The sequence below is a fragment of the Molossus molossus genome, unplaced genomic scaffold (genome assembly GCF_014108415.1).
Source record: "Molossus molossus isolate mMolMol1 unplaced genomic scaffold, mMolMol1.p scaffold_m16_p_20, whole genome shotgun sequence".
NCBI classification, from domain to species: Eukaryota; Metazoa; Chordata; class Mammalia; order Chiroptera; family Molossidae; genus Molossus; species Molossus molossus.
Genome location: NW_023425356.1, coordinates 35,888,570 through 35,905,632, shown reverse-complemented (window position 1 = coordinate 35,905,632; position 17,063 = coordinate 35,888,570). Strand labels below are relative to the sequence as shown.

The following is a 17,063-nucleotide window of genomic DNA, read 5'->3' as shown; positions in this document are numbered from 1 at the left end:
AACCACGAAGCACACGCTTAAAGCAGTAGGTCTGGATTAGCCAGGATACTGAGTGCAGAGCACGCGGGGAGAGGTCACCAGGCACAGCATCTCCACCCACCACCCCCAGTATTTCCATATGCCTTTGAGATGCCCTATGCTTGGCAGAGTTGGGAGGAACAAGGGGTGTTCTGTTTGGTCCCTGCTGTGGATTTACCAGGAGATGCCACTGGACGAAGGCTGCTGAATTCAGCCTGCTGTCCCCAGGGTCCTGATAACCTTGCCACTCTGATGGGAGACACAGTAAACAAGCCCCATGCCCAGAAGTGCAGCTGTGCGGACGCCCACGGGCAGCATACCACTTAATAAGTTCTGAGCCTCCAGTTTGTCCTGGGCCCTGCCTGTATCTGCTCCAGATACAGACACCCCAAAAGTGTTGACAGAAGACAGTTTTCCCAAAGACCTGCGAGTAAGCAGCACTTTTCTCCTGAATTAGAAAGCAAAAACTCAGCATTCATACTTAATCTCACACTTTGGCCAGGCAGGGGGGTCGGCTTCCCTGAGCTGAACTGGCAAAAGCATTAGAAAGAAGACCGTTCTTGGGAGTGGCCAAACACGTTAGCACTGCCATGAACAGGAAAAACATAAAAGATAAAGGAGTGTTAGGCTTGGCAGTGGTCAGTAATGAGTCAGACAGCACTACAGCCTCTGAATCAGTCGAGGTGCAGAAGTTTTGTACCCACAGAAGGGCCCCCTTCCACCCCCAAGCCTGTAGCTACACGGCACAGAAAGGAAAAATGTTATTCCTGTGGGATACAAGTTTAAAGTTCAATAGTAGAATAGACACAAGGGCTTTGCCTTTAAAGCAAGGTGCTTTAGGAAACTGAATTATCTATAAATACGAGTGGCAGAACAGAACAAAATATTGGATCTAGAGTTTAAACCCAGTTCCATTACTTGTTAGATGTGTGACCTTGAACAAGTTACATCTTCCAGTCTCGGCATCCATGTGCTGGAGAGACTCCAAAGATGGCCACCATCAGTTCCTTCTCCCCCTATACATACATTCTAATCCAGCCATACAGAGGGGTGGTCTTTCCTCCCCTTGAATCTGGACTGGCCCTGTGATTTGCTTTAACCAATACATGAGGCAGAAGGAACCTATACAACCTCCCAGGCTGGGCTTTAAGAGATGTGATGCTTCTGCTTTTGTGCGCTTGCAACACTCCCTCCTGGAACCTAGCTGTTCTGTTATGAGACATGAAAGCCACATGGACAGCTCCTGAGAGAGAACCACAGCACTCCAATTGACAGTGCCCAGCTGAACTCTTGGCTGCCAGCCAGCCATGTGAGTGAGCCATCATAGACATTTCAGCCCAGTGAAGCCATCAGATGATGGCAGCCCCAGGTAACGATACATGAAGCAGAAGAACTGCCCAGCTGAGTCAAGTCCAGGTTTATTAAAAACAAAGTCTCACCAAACACAAAAATCAATTAGTGGAATCCATCACATCAATACGTTAGAAAAGAAAAATCATATGATCATATCAATAGATGCACAAAAACCAGTTGACAAAATCCAACACTCATTTATGATGAAAACTCTCAGTAAATTAGAAATAGAGGGAAACTTGCTCAATTAGATAAAGAACATCTACAAAAACCTACAGCTAACATTATATTTAATAATGAGAAATTAGAAGCTTTCTTGCTAAGGTCAGGAAAAAAGAAAGAATGTCCCCTTTCACCACTCCTTTTCATATCGTGCTGCAAGTACTAACTAATGCAATAAGACAAGAAAACGAAATAAATCATACACAGAATGAAAAGGAAGAAATAAGACTCTTGGTATGCAGATAACATGATTTTCTAGGAAGAAAATCCAAAGAATCTCCTGGAATAAGGAATTAGAGCAAGGTTATATGACACAAAATTAATATATAAAAGTCAATTGCTTCCCTATGAATCAGCAATGAACAAGTGGAATTTGAAATTAAAAACACAATACCATTTATATTAGCTGCCCCCAAACTGAAATACTTAGGTATAAATTTAACAAATATGTACAAGTGATATATGAGGAAACCTAGAAAACTCTGATGAAAGAAATCAAGAACTATTGTTAAGATGTCAATTCTTCCCAACTTGATCTACAGATTCAGTGTAATTCCAATCAAAATCCCAGCAAGCTATCTTGTGGATAATGACGAACTGATTTTGACGTTTATATGGAGAGGCAAAATATCCAGAATAGCCAACACAATATTACGTCTCAGAGTTGGGTGGTGTTAGGTTGCTGACTTCGTTCATCTCCTTCCATACTGTGTCGGCTATTCTGAGGGACATACGCAGAACGGGAGAAAAGTCCATCCTGGTGGAGCACAGGAGGTAGAGGCTGAGGGTCGGGCCTGCCCAGCTGTGCTTCCCAAAACCTGCCGCTGCCGTTTTAAGTGACCACGACTACAGATTGCCCTGCCCTGAGATACAGCCCTGCGCCCTCAGCGGAATATGTGAGGTCTTTCACACGCTATCCCTGCTTTGTGCTCGAAGCTCTACTCGTGCCCCTCTCCCCTTGCACTCTGCACGCCAGTCCGAGGGAGTGGTGTGCACTTCCCAGCCCACGCTGTGTTTTCTCACACCCCAGTGGCACTGCACACACTTGGCTACTTGCCTGCACACTCATCTCTGTCCACAGATCCTCCCCCTTCTCATAGGGCTGACTCCTGTTCTTCCTCAGGGCAAGGCTCACCATCACCTCTAGGAAACTGTCCCTGACTACGGAAGAGATCGCTCATGCTGCCTCCAAAATTCTTTCTTCCACAGTACAGCCGCCAAACTACAGATGGCATTCCCAGCCTCCCGGGGGTGGCCAGAGCTCAGATCTGGCCAACTGGATGTGAGAAGTGACGAGGGTAACTAGCCAAGCTACCCTTAAAGGAAAGGAAGGTTCCCAACCCCCTTCCAGTGGGCTGGAATGTGGACTTGGTGATGATTCCTCTTCTAAATACACACAGGAGTACTAAAGACAGCAGAACAAGAAGAGGAAAAGGAGTCTGGGCCTCTAACACCATGAGCTGTCTCCAGATGTCTGCAAGAGAGTCAGAGGTTACTGCAAATTATGATGCAAGTCCCCTCTGCGGCCTTCAAGAGCCACTGACTCAAACCCCCTTATTACGGAGGACTCGCCACAGGACCACCTAAGAGAGCCAGGATTGTGGTGGAAAACTCCACTGACTCGTTGATTCAAAATGTCTAAGAAGAAGGGAAAGCAAAGTGGGGCCCGAGTCATCCCAAGAGCCCGAGGCCATCTTCCTGAGCACCACCGCCCACCTTTCTTTCTGGATACAAGTTCAGAAAAGTTGGGACTTACCTCTGGAGGTTTTGTAAACTTCATAGAAAGAATAGAAGTGGAAGCCGAGTGAGGCAAGCAGGTAGAAAGACAGTTCCCAGCGGGGCAGCATTGCTTCTTGTGACAGGAGGTCCTGATGCCCAAGTGGAGAGTTTCTAGACAGAGAAACAAATGAAAACACTAAGCCTGGACGTGACACTAGAGAACAGCACATTATCACCAGTCCGTTCACTCACTCTCCCAGGGACCCGTCACTATTCAAGGTGACACAGATATAACCCCCGTGAAACCTCCTCCTGCCAGTTCATGTACACACACACACACACACACACACACACACACACACACACACCCTGCTTCCCTGGGGGAAGGTCTCTCCCTCTGAGCTCCTGTAGACCCCATCCTCCTCCCATCACAGTGTTCACCAGACAGTTCTGTCCTCGTTGCCTGATACACCTGTCTCTCCCCGTGGAGTGGACCTGTAGGGAGCAGGGACCATGGTCTCTGAGTCCTCAACACCTAGCACAGAGTGTGTGATGTAGCAAGAAGGGACTACAAGCTGCTCCCTGAATAAAACATGGCATCAAAAGCCTGAATGAAAGAAAAGCTCAAATCATCTCCAACCTGTTCTAAGCCACTGGCTTGAACCTCCTGGCCCTCCCCGCCAGTGTCCTCCCTCGGCTGCTCCTAAGAATGGGTTCAGGGAAACTGTTCCGCCTTCCCTCTTCTGTGCACGTAAAGGGAAGCTCACGGCAGAGCCGGGCCGCTGTGCAAACACTGCTAGGTGCCCACTCTGCAGCAGTCAGTCTCCCTCCTTACGTGTGACTGGGACCACCTGGCCCTCACCGTCCCCTGAGCCAGGGCGTCCAAGGAGATACTCGTCCTTAGAGCCCGGCCCAGAATCTGCCACACCCAAACCGCTTTCTTCGGACTAAGGGGACACAGAACAGAAAGGGATATAAACTTGTGCTTGCATGAAATATGAGGTCACAAGTGAGTGGTCCTCTAACCAGAGAGCCCTGAAAGTCAGGTCGGTTCAGGTTTCTCCCGCAACCTCAGACCCAAAAGCAGACATTCACGCTTTCTGTCTGGGACTCTTTAACTCTTCGAACTTCAACGACAGCCCTCCTGGGTCCCCCGACTGGTTTACGGAACTACTTCTAGCTTCACACATTTCTAATCGCTCTATTTTTATTTATTAATTTATTTTTAATATGTTTTTTTTTTTTCTGATTTGTTTAGAGAGATAGAAACATTGATGTGAGAACAATACATCAATCGGCTGCCTCCTGCACATAACCCGGGCATGTGCCCTGACCAGAATCCAACTGGGACCTCTCAGTCCATGGGACCACGCACAGTTCACTGAGTATACCGGCCGGGCTAGTCACTTTATTTTTAAATACCGGGCATCTCCTCGAATATCTTAAAATTTCTTTCTGGAAATTTGTAGAAATATGCCAGCCACTCCTTTAGTGGGAAATTAACGTTAACCTGTGGGTTTTGTCATGCATCTCCTTTCAAAGGAGGGCAGCAGTATGTTGGATGACCTCCTCACTTCGTTACAAATCTGTGATTAACAAAGAGCTGAACCCCTAAAAGTGCTACTGAAATTTGAACACAAATAGTCCTGGAGACTAAAGGAAAGTTCTAGAAGCCCTGCTCTTTAGAAGCTCATCACGAACCCTCTTCTAGACACTCAGTCCCTCTGCAGTAATGATCTCACGGTCGGAACTACAACGCTCAGGGCCGTCACACTTCCCTCAACGAGGCAGCTCTCAGCTGTCTGTCTGTCTTGCAGACACACGCAGACACCTGGTAACGAGAAACAAAGCGGAGGGCTGTGTCCTCACGTTTAAAACTTGGGGACTGGACCCCATGACCTCCACCTGACAGCACGGTGGTGCCCTCTGCACCAAGCGGAGCTGGGGGCAGTCCAGGGTCGGCTGAGGGACTTGCCTGGGTCACAGCCTCCCAGATGCGTTTCCTCGCAGGGCTGCTGAATGGATGAAATGTAAAATGCTTCTCCAGAGTCTGGCACAGAGTGGACACTCGGCAAACATTAGCTACAGTCCATCAGCAGGGCCAGTGAGTGGATTTAATTCATTAGGAGCTTACTGAGCCAGAGCTCTGATTTCCTTTGGGAATCGAGGACATCTAGTGACCTTCTGTGGGACATGGCCATCCCACCTGCTGCTGGGCTCCTTCAGCAGACGGACATCCCCAGAGCTCTCGAATGTCTTGTTCCTCTTCCTCCTCCCAACCCAACCCAAGGCCCCCGGGACAGACAGTCCTTGGGGACAACCTAGAGAGCTTTCTGCCCAGCGTCTCTGCCTCATCCTCACCACCTCTTTTCTTGTCCCCAAAGGAATGACATGAGGTACTCTCACTGTTCTTGGTCTATCGCTCCCAGTTCCAGGGACGCCTCTTCAAAACACCACCACCACGCAGACACCCACGTGCTCTTACCGGACCTTGCTTCCTCACACCTCTCCTTTCAACTCCTGCCCGCTTATCTCAAGAAGAGTCCTCCCCGTGAGGGCTTGTCTGTGCATTTCAGGGGCGCGCTCAGAAGGCAGATCAAAGCAGACATGTTTTGAAGAATGTAGTGATTCAACAGTATCAAAGAAGAGGAAAGTTGCGCATTTGGGAATATAACCAGGACTTTACAAAAATGTCCTGGCTCAAAAAGGTTCCCAAAAACGCTCCCAGGAAATTCTCACGTTTCTCTCCTCATTCCCTGAACGAGCATGTCCTTTGCAGGCATAAGCTGTCAAGATGAAATCAAAGAAGCAAAAAGCAATGCTTCTTTTCTATTTTTTTTTTTTTTTATCCTCACCCGAGGACATTTTTTCGTTTTTTGTTCAGATAGAGAGGGAGGGAGAGAGAGGAAGAGATGGGGAGAGAAACATCGACGTGAAAGGGACACATCGAGTGGTTGCCACCCGCACAACCCAACCAGGGCCCGGGACAAACTGCAACCTTCTTTTCTCTTCTTTGTGCACGCATTCAGTCCTGCAGAAACATGATCAGCTACGTGGGTATCTGTGAGACAGCCCAGACGTGAATCATCATTTGTAACACTGTTTCTGTAGGGAAGAGCCAATCTATAGCAACACGGCCTGTTTTTAAGTAAGAGTCTACCTGACCAGTCTGGGCCATGGATTGTGAGAGCTGAGGGGGACTGCTGGACGTCTGATGGGGAACAGGTGTCTAGCACACTGCCACCTCAGTGCGAATGCTGGTCAGGGCTGTGAAGAACAAGGAATGTGGACAGTTTAGGTGGAGAGACAGTAAGAGCCACAAGGCAGAGGGCTTAAACGTATATGATTACAAGTTTAAACTTGTCTTCCTAAAGAAACCTCAGGCTCACGAGCTAGTGCATTTCACTACTTGAGCAAAGCACAGGAAGAAGCCCTCTGACCCTGTGGTGGGGTCTAAGGCAGAGGTCAGTGATCCGGGGCCTCGGTGGGAAGTGGGAGAAGGTGCTCAAGCAGAGCAGCACAGATGAAGAAAAATTAAGTTGCATCTGGCATCCAACTAGTCCGTGAGGCAGTTGGATATATATTTTTTAAAACAGGGAAAATAAAGAACATAAACCAGCAGCTCCAAAGCTGTAAGACCACGTATCTCAAAGCTAATATTATTAACAAGAGTGAGAAATGTGTGGCAAGTGGAGCCAAGGAGAAAATGCATTCAATATTGGGTGTTGGAAGGAAACTGTGGCAGAGGTTTCCCTGGGATCACAGGGAAGGAATTCAGACTGGAGTAACAGGGAACTGTCCCTTCCTCCAAACTGAGTATAAGACCCCCCAAAGTATTTCAGAAAAGTATTCATCTGAGGACCACAGAACTCAGGAGGCCCACAGAATAAAATCTTCGGTGTGAAATGGCAAGAATGCCTCAGCTCCTAGAGTTTTCCTTCTATACTGAAGGAACTTCCATTTACACTGACCTCGTCATTTAATACTCCACCCACTTGCAAAGATGCCATCTACTCTGATCCTCACCAGGAGTACTGTTAGTTCTTTATCAGGAATTAAGAGTCCTGTTCAGGGAAAAGCAGCCAGCGAGCAAAACCAGAACCCGAGTTCCCAACACCCACGCTCTCACAGACAGAAATCCTGTTCCCCAGTCTGGGCTCACTGTGCCAAAGCCTGAAATTTGCATAAACATAACTTCCGTAAGATGCGTTCCCCCTGGCAAACACCATTATCATTTCAAATGTTTGTCATCTTTATTTTTGATGTGTGCAACAAATGGATTCCACTATTTCCATTTTAAACATTTTCTCGGTCTTGATTTCTACCATTAACCAGGCTACCACCCCATCCCCACGTGCACCAGGCCATTAGAGGGGTGCTCTCAGCATTAAACTAACCATCCTTCTGATAGCGGCATCACCATGACCAGTTTTACGAACTGTTGCTCAGTGTCCTACACTGAAATTTTCCTCACCCTGGCTGGTTTGGCTCAGCAGTTGGAGTGTGGGCCTGTGCTCCAGAGAGACCCAGGTTCGGTTCCCGCTAAGGGCACGTACCTCAGTTGCAGTTTGTCCCCGGCCCTGGTTGGGGTTGTGTGGGTGGCAGCCAGTCGATGTGTCTCTCTCACATCAATGATGTTTCTCTCTCTCTCTTCCTCCCCCTCTCCCTTTTTTTTTAAATCCTCACCCGAGGACATTTTTCCATTTTTTGTTCAGGTAGAGTGGGAGGGAGAGAGAGGAACAGAGAGAGAGAGAGAAACATCGATGAGAAAGGAACACATCGAGTGGCTGCCACCCTCACGACAAACCAGGGCCGGGGACAAACTGCAACCGAGGTACGTGCCCTTAGTGGGAACCGAACCCGGGTCTCTCAGGACCGCAGGCCGATGCTCCAACCGCTGAGCCAAACCGGCCAGGGCCCCCTCTCCCTCTTGCTCTATCTGAAGATGAATGCAAAAATGTCCTCAGGTGAGGATAAAAAAAAGAAAAAGGAATTTTTACGAGCTGGTAACAGCTGTGCTGTAATAAGTACTATTTAGAGATTACCTGTGTGGAGAAAGCACTTCACAAGTATTATCTCACTTAATCTTTATAACAACTCTGAGTTTGGTCATTCTGGTATCCTCATTTAACACACGAGAAAACCCAGGTCCAGAAAGGTCAAGAAACCTGCCCCAAATCACCCAGCTAGTAAGCAGCTGAGCTGAGATTCATACCCACCAAGTCCCTCTCCGGGCCTTCCCCCCGCCACCTCCCTATTCTTACAGGGTGCATCAGGTTCATTTTTTTTTCAACATCTATGCTGAAATCAATCCATTGGATGTTAGCAGGTAATATAAGCTACATAAACACAAGATAATTTATTAAGTTATGTATAATTTAGATATCCCCTGGGGAGCAAAGAAAACTTGAAAATCAACTAGATGTAATCAAAATACATAAGAAATACCTAACTCATACATTCCTTAAAAGATTTACCGAACACAAACTAAACCAAACCAATTTAGTTCAGATATAGGAAGGGAAAGTCAGCAGTTCCACAGAGATAAGGGCCGAGTAAAGTTAAAAGAGTTCTAAATGCAGGACCAAACAAGCATTCTGGAAACCACAAAGTAATAAAAGCAATGGAGCGCAAGCCCACTGAAACGGCAGCAGCCTCGGAGAAGATGAAATAGTAGGGCAATATTCTGCGCATCTGAAAAAAATTGGTATGAGACTTTTGCTCTTTTCCAGGGTCCAAATTAATGAAACAGAAACTTATTCTGCAGAATATAAATTACATGATTTTTGCCAGAAAACCCAAGTCTAGACTCATCCTGTCTTCGAACATCCCAGTTTTCTCCAAACCCTGTTAAAGGGTTTTATAAAGTCGTATTCTGCCCTGGCCAGTTTGGCTCAGTGGTTGAGCGTTGGCCTGAGGACCAGAGAGTCCCAGGTTCGGTTCCCGCTAGGGGCACATACCACAAAAAAAAAAAAAAAAAAAGGAGTGTATTCTTCTACCCACATAATACTATGGGGAAACACTTCTCCAAACCCAGAAGAATGATTATCCAGATTGGAGGAGGTCTGCTGAGCTGGGCAAAAAGTTGAATTACAGAATATTTTAGAATACATACCATTACTTCCAAATATGCACCGAAATGTCGTATTACGTATCGCTGCATACTGAGCCATCCCAACACAGTGGCTGAAAGCAAAGATGTTATTCTTCCTCATGATTCTGTGTGATGCCAATCTGGGCAGTCATTCTGCTGACCTCACCGGGCACCACTCATGACAAGGTCACCACGTGGCTCAACGGGGCCTGGGGTGGGGCACAAGATGACCTCTCGCACATGTCTGGCAGTTGATGCCAGCTGTGTCTGGCTTCTCCATGTGGGCTCTCATCCTCTGGTGGGCTAGACCCTGCACAGCGCGGCAGCTTCAGGGTTTCAAAACAAAAAAAAGGCAAGAAGTGCAAAGTCACTTAGGACCAGGCTTCAGAATTCACGGAACATGTTATTGGTCAAAGCAACTCAAAAGGCCAGCCCCAAGGCAAGAGGGAGACCCCACCTCTTTATGGGCGGAGCAACAATGGCCTTCTAAGAGGGGCAGGGACATGGCCTACCACACCAGGATGTCAGAGTTCCTAATAAATAAAATCTGGAAAGTTAGTGAATAAACTACATTTCACAATGGATCTTTATTATATAAAAGGTCAAAAGGTTGAGCGAGAGAGAGAATGAAAAAGTAATTATGCTCCCAAATCAGAATTTCAAAATCAGTGGGGACCTTATCGTCATCTGGTCTAATCTCCAGTTGGTTTGGGAATTCCTTTTACAATAACCCACTGGATCATTTCCAGTGACATTACAAGGCAGAGAAACTGCTGCCAAGCAGTTCTGATTGTTATCCTGTTTTTTCCTTAAACCAAGTCCAAATCTGGCCCTCTATTTTTATTTTTTTATTTTTTTTATCCTCACCCAAGGACATTTTTCCATCTTTTGTTCAGATAGAGTGGGAGGGAGAGAGAGGAAGAGAAAGAGAGAGAGAAACATCAACATGAAAGGGACACATCGAGTGGCTGCCACCCGCACGACCAACCATGGCCGGGGACAAACTGCAACTGAGGCACGCGCCCTCACGGGAACCGAACCCGGGTCTCTCTGGACCACAGGCTGACGCTCCAACCACTGAGCCAAACCGGCCAGGACTGGCCCTCTATTTTTAAAAAACTTTCTGCCACTAGTTTCTATTGCACATTCTGGAACTAAAGGCATGAGGCAGGACAATGTGGTGGTTTAGAGTATGATGCCAGAGGCAGAATGCCAAAGTTTAAATCCTAGCTTTGCTACTTTGTAGCTGTGTGACCTAGGACAAGTTGCATGACCTCTATGTGCCTCATTTTCCTTATCTGTAAAATAGAGAATATAGCAACTCTCCGAGGGTTGCTGTGAGAATTAATGAGTTTACAAAATAATGGAACCATGCTTTGGGCATTCAAAGCTATGAAACACCTGTTCTTGTTTGAAATATTATTGTTATTATACTCAAACAGCTTAATATTAACTCCCTCAAAGAGTTAAAGATAATTAATGCCACCCACTCCATCCCAACCCCTCTTCCAGGACAAACATCCATGATCCCTTCAACCATTTTTTCAGTGACTTGTTTCCCAGGCCCTTTCTCATTCCATCAACTATCCCTTCATCATACAGGTGCCTAGAGCTGAGCCCGGAACTCCAGGTGTGGCAGTGAGCATCGGAGAAGAATTCACTTCTCTTTTTTCCAGAAACTATACTTCAAATAATAAAACCTCACACTCACCTCTTCAATAAATATCAATGAGCTCTTACTGAGAATCAGGAACTGTGCTATTTGTAAAGATAAAATATAAAAATCCCCTCTGTCAGATTCCCCCAAATATGGCTCCCCAGAAATTGCCATGTGTTAATCCCCAGAACCTGGAAATATATTACCATACATAGCAAAGGGACTTTGCAGATGTGATTAAGGTGAAGATCCTGAGATGGAGACATTATCCCCAATTATCCACGTGGGCCCAATATAGTCATAGGGATCCTTCTGGAGGGAGGCAGAAGGGTCCGAGACAGAGAAGAGGAGACGTCTCGACGGGAGCAGAGGTGATGATGGGCTCGGAGAATGGAGGAAGAGACCAGGAACAAAGGAATGTAGAAGGCATCAGAAAGCAACAACAAAATAGATTCTCCCCCAGCGTCCAGAACGCAGGCGCCCTGCAGACCCACTTCGGACTCCTCACCTCCAGGGCTGCAAGATAAATGTGTCCTGCTGTGAGCCACTAAGTTTGTGTCCTTTGTCAGGAAGCAACAGGAAACCAATATACCATCCCTGCCTGGTGGGAGGCAAGTCCCTAACTAAAAAGGATTTATAGAAAACATCAGACTATTTTAATCCAACTCTTATAAAGTTAAATAGCATGAAAATTAAATCCTAAAACAACGTTTTGTATTCAGTTCTCACCTGAGCATTTTTTTTTTTTTTTTTTGGCTTTTACTTCACACTGATATTAATCTTAACGTCAAACATAACTCTAAGTCTTTTTATATGAACTGCCCTTCAGCCAGATGTCGGCTGTGAGAGACTGGCAAAAAGGAAGGAGTCAGTTTTATAAATCCCTAAGTCAGAAAAGCTACTGCTGTGATATTGTATTCTTTCCCCTGAAAACTCTCAATCTATTTGAAACCTTTTTAATCACCAAGAAAAATGCCCACCATATCTTACACTCCCCGGATTAGGGGCATCTGAATGAACCAAATATTTTAGAATAGTTTCAGTAAAGTTTGTATCAAAATATACTTCAAGAAAGAAGTGTAAGGTTTTCAAAAAGCAGACTGACTCCAGCAATTACCCCTCATATAAAAAATTAAATGCCTCAGCAGCCCCTTCTGTCCTTTCCTTAAGTCCTGACCACTAGCCTGACATGGATCACCCTAGTTTACTTCATTTTGCCCATTTTTGAACTTCACATAGAACTTCCTCTGCTGTGTCTACCTTCTTTTCGCTCAGCTTTGTGTTTCTGAGGTTCATCCACGTTGTGTGGGAGGCAATGATTTGTTCACTCTCGTTACTGCAGAGTATTCCATTGCAAAAACAATTTACTTCTGCCTCCATCCATTCTACTATTGATGACCATGTGGGTTGTTCCAACTTGGGGCCATTATGAATAAGCTGCTCTAAATATTCTTTCACATGACATATGGTGCCCACATGTATGCCTTCCTGTTGTGTTTATCTAAGGGCAAAGTAGCTGGGTCACAGATGTGTATGTCCAGCTTCAGTAGGTGACAGCGCAGTTTCCAGTTATACTAACTTTCATACCCATCAGCAACAAGAGTTCTAGTCTGTCCATATCCTGGTCAGCACTTAGCATTGACCGTCTCTTTAATTTTAGCCCCTCTGGTGAGTGTATACTGATATCCCACTCCAGTTTTAATTCGCATTTCCCTAATTGCTAATGAGGTTGACCACCTTTTCATGTGTTTCTTGGAAATTTGGAGATCCTCTTTCCTGAAGTGACTTGCCACGTTTCAATGTGGCTGAGCATCTTTTTCATTAACGTAGAAGTTGTTTCTACGTTCTGGGTGTGAGTTCTTTACTGGATATGTGTTACATTCTGCAGCTTGCTTTCTCGCTCTCTTTATGGAATCTTTAGATGACCAATATTTCCCTTTATAATTAGTGTTTTTTGTGTCCCATTCAATAAACCTTGACTGTACCTTGGCCATAAGGATATTTTTCTTTCTTCCAGAAGCTTTAGTGCTGTAGCTCTGACATTTAGCTGTACAGTGTATCTTGATTAATTTTTGTATATAGATGATCAAGATTCATTTTGTCCGTATGGATATCCAATTGGTCCAGCATCATTTGCTGAAGAGGCTGCCCTTTCTCCCTGCACTGTGCTGTCACCTGTTATATGTGCGAGGCTGTTTATGGATTCCCTGCTCTGTCCCATCATCTGTCTAGCATTGTGCCAATACCATACTTACATACTACTAACTTAAGTGATTCAACTTTGCTCTCTTTTCTTAGATTGTCTGGAATTTCTAAATCAATTTTCAAATTGACTCATCAATGCCTCTTTTTGGGGGAAAATATCTGCTGGGTTTTGATTGGGATTGTACTGAATCTATAGATTTATTTGTGGAGCAATGACGTACCCTCCATTATTTTATATCTCCAAATTCTCTGAATGTTTTAGCTTGCAAAGAATTGCTATTATGCACTGCTGGTGGGAATGCAGACTGGTGCAGCCGCTATGGAAAACAATATGGTGCTACCTCAAAAAATTAAAAATTGAACTTCCATTTGACCCAGTGATCCCACTGCTGGGAATATACCCTAAGAAGCCTGAAACACCAATCAGGAAGAATATATGTACCCCCATGTTCATAGCAGCACTATTTACAACAGCTAAGATCTGGAAACAGCCCAAGTGTCCACCAGTAGACGAATGGATAAAAAAGCTGTGGTACATATGCACAATGGAGTACTATGCAGTGGTAAGAAAGAAAGATCTCTTATCCTTTGAGACGACATGGAGGGACCTGGAAAGTATTATCCTAAGTGAAAGAAGCCAAGCAGAAAAAGACAAATACCACATGATCTCACTGATATACGGAATATAATGAACATAACAGTCTGAGGAATACAGTAGACCCAGACACATGGAAGTAGGGCACAGACTGACATCCCTCAGAAGAGGGGATGGGGGGGGTGGGAAGAGATAAACCACAGAACTTATATGCATGTATGCATGACCAATGGACATGGACAACTAAGCCGGGGACAGGGTGGAGGCGGGTGGGGTGGGGGCTGCCAATGGGGTAAAAAGGTAAAATATCTGTAACAAAAAAATAAATAAAAATTCATAAAATTAAAAATAAATAAATAAATAAATAAATAAATAAATAAATAAATAGAATTGCTATTATGAATGGGTGCTGAATTTTATCAAATAACTTTCTCCTTTATTCTGTGTATGTGGTTTAAAGTACGTTTATTGGTTTTCTAATGTTAATTTACATTCCTGGAATAAATCCAACCTGGTCATGGTTTAATATGCTTTTCATACATTGTTAGATTTCACTTACCAACACATCATTTTAAGACTTTTGTATCTTTTTGTGAGAGTTGGGCCTGTCATTTTCTTGTAAGGTCCTTATCAAGCTTTGGTAACAAGGTTATACTGGCCCTTTTCATTCTTTCATTTTTTTTTTTTTATCCTCACCCGAGGACATTTTTTTTTGTTCAGATAGAGAGGGAGGGAGAGAGAGGAAGAGAGAGAGAGAGAAACATCCACGTGAAGGGACACATCGAGTGGCTGCCACCCGCACGACCAACCAGGGCCGGGGACAAACTGCAACCAGGTACGTGCCCTTAACGGGAACCGAACCCGGGTCTCTCGGGACCGCAGGCCGACGCTCTAACCGCTGAGCCAAACCGGCCAGGGCCTGAGGACATTTTTTCATTTTTTTGTTCAGGTAGAGAGGGAGGGAGAGAGAGAGAGAGAGAGAGAGAGAGAGAGAAACACCGACGTGAAAGGAACACATCGAGTGGCTGCCACCTGCATGACTCAACCAGGGCCGGGGACAAACTGAACCAAGGTACATGCCCTTAGCGGGAACCGAACCCGGGACTCTCCGGACCGCAGGCCAACGCTCTAACCGCTGAGCCAAACTGGCCAGGGCCATTCTCTCATTTTTTAAAAGTGTTTGTAATATTTTACAAGTGAAGCCATGTGGGCCTGGAAATTGTGCTATAGAAAGGTTTTTTTAACTACAAATTTAACTTTTTGAACAGTCATAGAACTATGCAGATTTTCTAGTTATTATGTCTTAGGTGAGGCATTTTATTAAAAAAGCTTGTCCATTTTATATGAATTTTCAAACATATTACCATAACATTGTTCAGAAGAACATCTTAAGATTTTTTTTAAATGTCTGGGATATCTAGTCATAAGTCCTTTTTCTTCCCTGACATTGGTATTACCATACACCTTTTAGGTTCATTTCCTCTTAAAAAAAAAATGGCTGTCATGCATGCACTATGTGTCAAACCTCCATGACCACAGGAATATTCTCCAGCAGAAATACCGACAGAAGGAGTGGAGCAGGCAGAGAATGTAAACAACCCAGCAGCTCCCTCTCAACAGCTTTCATCACCAGGAACAACTGTGAACCTGAGCACGCGCTGGGGGAGAAGGAAACAGCAATGACCTAGGGCGGCCAGCAAGAACTCAGAAGGAAAGCAGCCGCTAAGCAGGGGTGTGACCTAGGGTACCCTCCAAGGTGTCCGTGGGGAGAATCCAGGGGGCCATGAACTTAAAATTGTTTCTACGACATCTTCATTTTCACGAAACTCTAACAGAAATTCAGGATTCCATTTGGTTATACATGTGGACAACAAACCATACCACTAAGAGCGATTCTGGTGACACTGTCACCAATAAGAGTCACGGACATTTCCATATCACAGTGCAGCTGTTGCAAATATCTCAAAATATCACTTACATGGGCATCAATACTCTAAAATTATGACAGTTATTTCATACAGTACTGAATTTTGTTACTTAAGGCATTAATAAAGAAACATAAAATACTCTATTACAAATTTGAGTTTTTGCACCATTTTGATAACTTTGTTTCAATATAATCTTAATCCACTGAATATTTATTTTTTTAAACCTCAACAGAGGACATGCTCAGAGAGAGAGAAATATTGACCAATTGCCTTCCAGAAGCACCCTCACTGGGGACGGAATCTGCAACCCAGACATGTACCCTGACCAGGAATCAAACCGGCAGCCTTTCGGTGCAGAGGGTGACGCTCAACCAACTGAGCCACTCTGGCTGGGCTATTTTTTAATACTATAATACACTTTACTGTGACAGATTGACTGAGGTATATGTGGAAACTGAGAAAAATTTAAATAATGTTTTTCTTGGTGACTGTCCTGTCCAGCTCAGCGGTTAGAGCACTGGTCCACAGACCAAAGGGTGGCAGGTTCGATACCCAGTCAAGGGCACATACCTGGGTTGCTGGTTCAATCCTCAGACCCAGTCGCGGTCATGCGGAAGGCAACCAATCCATGTGTCTCTCTCACATCAATGATTCTCTCTCTCCCTCCTTTCCACTCTGTCAATGGAAGAATATTCTCAGGTGAGAATGAACAACAACAAAAGATTATATTTTACACCAACTCTTTGGAAAATATTACCTTCAAAGAAGATTGCTTACATGTACTTTACCAGTTAGGCCTAATTTATATAACGAATTAGACCAGGCATATTTGAGATGTAAACATAAACTTTGAGAAATGAGTTGGGATCTATGTGTGGAGAAGAAAGTAGGGCCACTTATTTCAGAACCCAGGATGCATTTATATACGATCAGACATACTAATAAGCAGAACACAAGTTAAACAGGTTATTTCTACCTCTTCAACATCAAGTTGGTCATCTGCATCTCAACTGCAATTGATACATAGATCAATGATGCCTAAGAACAATTTACTTTACCACGGTAATGCTGATAATTATTGTCTCTTTTTTGAAGTCCAAACTAAAATGTTATATAACTCTGGCTTATCACGGTCATTCAAGTTTCCCAATGAAGATTTTTAATGCCTTTTAAAAACTGGCTCCCCCAGATTCCAAAGAGGTCCATCACACACACACACACACACACACACACACACACACACACGGCAAAGAACCCCTACGAGAACTCAAG

The 17,063-nt window shown here is 44.8% G+C and overlaps 1 protein-coding gene across 1 annotated transcript in view; it reads right to left on the bottom strand.

The window, feature by feature from the left end:
• Positions 1-9,704, bottom strand: part of HHAT (hedgehog acyltransferase) — a 101,803-nt gene extending 92,099 nt beyond the window's left edge. Inside the window, exons 1-2 of the mRNA XM_036273305.1 lie at positions 9,428-9,704; positions 3,350-3,483 (exon numbers count right to left, since the gene is read on the bottom strand). Coding sequence (XP_036129198.1) covers positions 3,350-3,440 — 91 coding nt within the window. The 5' untranslated portion in view covers positions 3,441-3,483; positions 9,428-9,704. The remainder of the gene's footprint in view (positions 1-3,349; positions 3,484-9,427) is intronic.
• Positions 9,705-17,063: the final 7,359 nt, after the last annotated feature.